The sequence below is a fragment of the Orycteropus afer genome, unplaced genomic scaffold (genome assembly GCF_000298275.1).
Source record: "Orycteropus afer afer isolate SDZICR_OR568_19922 unplaced genomic scaffold, OryAfe1.0 scaffold00637, whole genome shotgun sequence".
NCBI classification, from domain to species: Eukaryota; Metazoa; Chordata; class Mammalia; order Tubulidentata; family Orycteropodidae; genus Orycteropus; species Orycteropus afer.
Window position 1 is genome coordinate 124812 of NW_006922224.1, and position 6158 is coordinate 130969.

General features: G+C 40.6%; 1 protein-coding gene across 1 annotated transcript in view; it reads right to left on the minus strand.

The window, feature by feature from the left end:
* PIP5K1B (phosphatidylinositol-4-phosphate 5-kinase type 1 beta) overlaps window positions 1-6158 on the minus strand; it is a gene marked incomplete at its 3' end in the record, with an annotated part of 213433 nt that overhangs the window by 72675 nt on the left and 134600 nt on the right. The window contains exon 9 of the mRNA XM_007956569.2: window positions 4003-4087. Coding sequence (XP_007954760.1) covers window positions 4003-4087 — 85 coding nt within the window. The remainder of the gene's footprint in view (window positions 1-4002; window positions 4088-6158) is intronic.

Genomic DNA, 6158 nt, shown 5'->3' on the forward strand with positions numbered 1-6158 from the left:
GCAATCCTACTTCCGTAGTGATACTGCCTCGGAAACCCAAGAAGGGGTCGCTATGAATCGGGGCCGACTCGATGGCACATAACAACAACAACAACAAAGTGACATGGGTCAATGCATTCTTGTTTTTAATTTTTTTTAAACCACATATTTCATGCTAAATATTCCAAAGTGCATATAAAGAATAGAAATGGATTGAACAGGAAAATGCACAGACAAATCTATGCTGTTACTGTTAGGTGCTATCGAGTTCAGCTCACAGCAACTCCAGGGCATCAAGCAGAACTGCCCCCAGGGCTTTCTGGGCTGTCATCTTTATAGGAGCAAATCGCCAGGTCTTTCTCTCTCCAAACTTTCAGTTAGCAGCCAAGTGTGTAACTGCAGTGCCAACAGGCCTCCTTAGGGTGTCTTTGTTTTTAAGTTGCCTACTTGGTAGTTCACCTCTTAGCTATTTAGCACTCCATTTTCTGGTTAAAGTGAGGAAAAAAAAAATTTTTTTTTTTGTCTTTCTTTGAGGGATGAGATTTTGAATGTTTAGAAGCTGATCAAAATTGATTTTAATAACCAATAAGTAGACCAAATAAACCAGGCTTTCCTTAACTACTCATCTCATCTAACAGGGGTCACACTTGGTTTATATGTGTGAGCACACATCAGCTGCTGCCTCCACATTCTATCTCCTAGCTTTTATAAATCCTTGACTTTCAGTTCAGTATTGAGTTTCAATAAAGTACTATGAAAATTCTAAGCCAGACGACCTCAAATGATCACTCAGGGGGTCTCTGAGGCTCTTTCTGGGTGTCTGTGGGGTCAAACTATTTTCATAATAATCCAACACCAAACCACACTTACTGCCATTGAGTCTATTTCAACTCAAAGCAACCCCCTTGGGTTTCCAAGGCTGTAAATCTTTACAGAAGCAGACTGCCTCATCTTTCTTTTGTGGAGTGGCTGGTGGGTTTGAATCAGTAACCTTTTGGTTAGCAGCCAAATGCCTTAACCACTACACCACCAGGGCTCCTTATTTTCATAATAATAGTAATCATTTGCCTTGCCCCCCTCCTCATTCCTTCATGAAGATACAGTGGTATTTTCCAGACATCTCATGACCAGCGATATCGCCCCAGACTGAATTTTGAAGCAGATGTGGAATTCCAGATGTTTTCCATGAAGCCAGACCTTGTTAGTTGATGTTGAGTTGATCCTGACTCCTGAGGTTGCAGAGTAGAACTGCTCTGTAGGTTTTTAAGGCGGAGATCTTTCAGAAGCAGACCACCAGGACTTTCTTCCAAGGCACCTCTGGGTGAGGTCGAGCACCAACCTTTCTGTTAGTTGTTCAGTGCTTAATGATTTGTGCCACCCAGGGAACCAGTAAGCCAGACATCAGGAATTTTCAAAAAACATAAAATAATCCCACAACTTTCACAGAATTATTTGTTTTAGAAAATGGAATTCTTCTTCATAATCACTTTTCATGGTAAGTTTAAAAAATTAATGTTAAAATCGACTTACATTAATTTGCAATGTTTTTTACTGTTTACTTTGTAGAATGAATAAACTTAAGTTTTTCTCAGTTTTGATTTCTACCATGTTAAATCCAGGCAGAAAACTTGCAAAAACAAAAGCTCTTTGGAGACTTTAATAACGTCTATGAGTGTAAAGAGGTCCTGAGACCAAAAGGTTTGAGAATAGCTTTCCTACCTTGTAGTTCTTATGCCAAGGCCAATTCTCTAAACTGAAAAAATGAAGAGCTAAGATCAAAAGAACGGTGAGAGCACAGAGGGAAGGAGAGAATCAGGTGAGAGCACGGGGAGGGGGAGACGCCAAAAGGCTGCCAGTTCCAATCCACCAGTCACTCTGCAGGGGGAGAATCTGGCAATCTGCTGTCATAAAGATTACAGTTTTGGAGACCCTGTGGGGCAGTTCTACACTGCCCTACAGGCTCTGAGTCAGAACTGACTTGATGGCACATAACAACAACTTGCTCCTTATCAGCTTCATACAAGATGAAGGGCAGAGAGGGCCTATAGACAAACCCCTGCCAAGACCACATGGCACCCAAAGAGAGCATTTACTTTTATCTGAAATGGTGAATTTCTTCCGTAAAATAATGATCTGAGCCTGTCACTCGGCAGATAATGACTTGGCTCGTGGAGAAATTGAATGCTCCAGGGACTTCTTCTGACCAGGTAATTCTGAAGAAAGGTTTTTCCCTTTGTCTGACAGAACTCCTGGATTTGTGTTGTCTAATCTATGTGTGCCAAAGGGGCCCTGGCTGCATAATGGTGAAAATGCTTGGCTGCTAACCAGAAGGTTGTGGGTTCGAACCCACCAGCAGCTCTATGGAAGAAAGACCTCCCACTAGGAGGTAGATTGTGGCCCCATGATGATCTTTGCCTTCAGTCTGGTCCCCATTCAATCCAGTCCTTCCCATACTGCAGCCAGAGTTATCAGTTTAAAACATGACTATGTTCTTGCTAGTTTCCTGTTAAAATCCTTCTATGCTAAAAAATAAAGTTTACTAAGACAGGAAATTCCCATGAGTCCCCAGTGCTCTGTGTCCCTCTGCGATTTAGCCCCTCTTGACTCCCCATGGCTCCCCTAGTCCCTCCTGTGCTTCACCCTGTCCACTCTGTTGTTGTTGGGTGACGTCAAGTTCTAACTCATGGCAACCCTTTAGGACAGAGTAGAAATGCCCCAGAGGGTTTCCGAGGCTGTAAATCTTTACAGAAGGAGACTGCCTCATCTTTCTCCTGAAGAAAGGCTGGTGGGTTTGAACTACAGACCTTTTGGTCATCAGCCAAGCGTTTAAGCACTGCACCACCAGGGCTCTTTAAGTGACAAATATAGGACATATATATAATTAACTGTACCCCATTATGCTATCCCTTCTATAAAAATGCACACAGCATAGAAAAAAAATGGCAGGAAATCCATTAAAGAAAATATCAGTCTTGGAGATCTCTGAGTGTGGAATTTCGGTAATTTTCACTGTTTTCTTTGGATGTTTCTGTTCTTGCCAACATTTTCACATTAAAAAGGTTTGCTTTTATTAATGGAAAACTCCAATAAATGACATAAGAAATATTTGTCTGATATAAATAACTCACTCACTGCCATTGAGTCAATTTGACTCATAGTGAACCCTCCTTGGGTTTCTGAGGCAGTACCTCTATGGAAGTAGACTGCCCAATCTTCCTTCCGAGGAGTGGTTAGCAGTCAGATGCCTTAGGCACTAATATAAAACATTCTTCTTTTTCAGAGGTTTTTTTTTTTTTTTGTATATGTGGCTAACCTGTCATGTTTTGGGTTATGAAATTGGACTGAAAAGACAGTTTAATAATATAATAATGTGATAATAGGGTTATTTTCTCCTTTTTCACATAAATAAAAAACTTTGAACATAATACAATTTTTAAATAATACAAAGCTGTTGTAAAAAATTTAATAAATATTGACACAAAAGAGAATAAAATCCACATAATTCCATAACAGTTTCATGTATCTCATGAGGATTTTGCAGTAAATAGTATATAACATATATATATATATGGAGATCTGGTAGTGCAATGTTTAAAGAACTTGGCTGCTAACTGAAAGGTCAGCTGTTCAAACCCACCAGCCGCTCCACATATAACATCATATGTAATTAGATAAATAAATAAATTGCTCCATAAGAATTAAATACATTTCTAATACATCACTTTTACTGGTTGCATACTTAATCCATTATATGACTGTATCATAATATACTTAACCATTATACTAAATGTTTAGACATTTAGGCAGTTTCTAATTGTTTTTTTTCCATCAAAAAACAGGAATCTAATGATTCTAGCATTGATAAGTGTTTGACCAGAATATCTTAATCAGCATCATTCATTAAGTACCACAAAAGGGAAATAAATGATTCCAACTCTTGCCATAAAAATCTTGCAGAGATACATGTAGTAAAGTCAGCAAGTAAGGGGCAACAATAAAACATCTTCATAAAAAAAATCTTACCTTGAATTTTCTTGAAAACTCTGGAATTCATAAACTTTAGAAATCTGTCTGCATAAAAACTTGGTCTGTGAACCGAGACAGTGTCCTAAAAAGACAAATCAAGTTTCCTAGATTTACTTCTTGGCAAGTTCACAGCAACTCAGAGGAATTTGCTCTCTGGCTGTCTAATGGCCTTAACCAAAGGCTATGGGTGTGCTGAGCCCAAAGAGAACAAGCCCTGGTCCCTGTGGGGTGTCAGGAGTGGGGATAGGGACAAAGGGCATGGACTTGGTCTCCACAAAGAACCCAGACCCTGAGGTTGGAATGGAACCTTGAGGGGAGGCAGGGGATAGACAGCAGAAGGCTCTTCCACAGATATCAACATGGGAACCATATTTAATACCAAGTGGTACAGTTCTATGGAGCTCTGGAGGCACAGTGCCTAAGGCATTTGATTGCTAACCAGAAGGCTGGAAGTATAAACCCATCAGCTGCTCTGTGGAAGGAAGATGGGGTAATCCATAAAGATTTAGTACCTTAGAAACCCAATGGGGGTTACTATGAGTCAGAATTGACTCGATGACAATGGGTTTGGTATTTTGGTTTGGGGACAGTTCTGGAAATACTGAATATGCTTACACGATGCTCCATTTTGAGTCCAGGTTTATGGATTCCAATTGAGAAGCTGGTCAAAATTTAAGTTTAGGTACTATTAAGTGTCTACAATGAATGCGGAAGAAGAAAACACACATTGACTTGTTCTGGAGTTAGTTCTAACTCTGAAAGGCTATGTGGTGCTACAACAAGACAGGGTCCCAGTTTTTCATCTGTGAGTTGAGCATAGTTAGAATAACCTGTAATTCTGAAACCAGCAAATTGTGAAGGATACAGTATGCAGGAATACTCTTTGGCCAAGTTGTAATGATTTTCCAAACTTCCAGAAAAATGAACAAATCAGTCTTAGAAGAAACTTAACAAGAATGCTGCTTAGAAGTGAGGATGGTGACACTCTGGCTTGCTTAGTTTGGACATGTCATCAGGAAAGACCAATTGCTAGAACAGGACATCATGTTTAATGAAGTGCACGGTCAGAGAAAATGAGGAAACCTTTCATGAGATGGAGGGACACTGTGGCTGCAACAATGGGCTCAAATATACCAAAGTTCCTGCAGGTGGTGCAGAACGGGCAACGTTTGGTTCTATGGTACATAAGGCTGCTATGTGTCAGAGCCAACTCAATGGCAGCTAACAACACCAAGACTACCGGTGAGGCTCTAGGGGTGGGAGGAAATGTACCACTGGTCTAAAAAGTATGCTGCCCAGGATTCTGGCAGCTTTATTTTCACATCTACTCCAGTAACTCAGAGATAATGTTTGGATGTGAGGGACTGAGTGCTAGTCACTGATGATATGACTCGGTCCTGGCTTTAAAAGTGTTGTTCTTTTTGATATGAAAAGACTTTGTTTAAAACAGGGGCAATTCATAAACAAATAAAAATCAGTCCGAATCATTGCTCACAACTTCACAAATACATAATCACTGCAGAGATTTTCCTGAACAAAACATCAAAACCCAGAATATATGTTTTACATAGACAAAGCAGGGGAGATCCTCAGCAGCCTCTGATTAATGCAGGACAAGGTCACTCAGAACAGAAATCCCACCCAGTAACAGGAAATGAAGAGTCCCTGGGTGGCACAAATGATTAATGTGCTCAGCCGCTAACCAAAAAGTGGGCAGTTTGAGTCCACCTAAAGGCACCTCAGAAGAAAGACCTGGCAATAGACTTCTGAAAAAATCAGCCACTGAAAACCCTGTGGAGCTCAGCTCTACTCTAACACACACAGGGTCTCCATGAGTCAGAATCAACTTGCTGGTAGGTGGTTAACAGAGTTTTCACAAGGGTATCTATGCACCCCATAGGTACTGGGTGTGTAGGCCCCACTTTTTTCAGCTGGAAGGCAACAATGTGAGCCTTCTGTTTGGACCTTTTCATATGAGGACACTTTGCTGGCTCTGAGTGAGCCTAAGGTGTATTCTTAGAAACACATTTGTGAACTTGTTGTTTAAGAGTGCACTCTGGCAATGGTCCTATAAGTTTATGTGAATGATCAGAATTCCCAGGTGTATAGTAGAGCTGACAAGGGGCAAGGTTGTGGTCACTGCTTGGTCACAG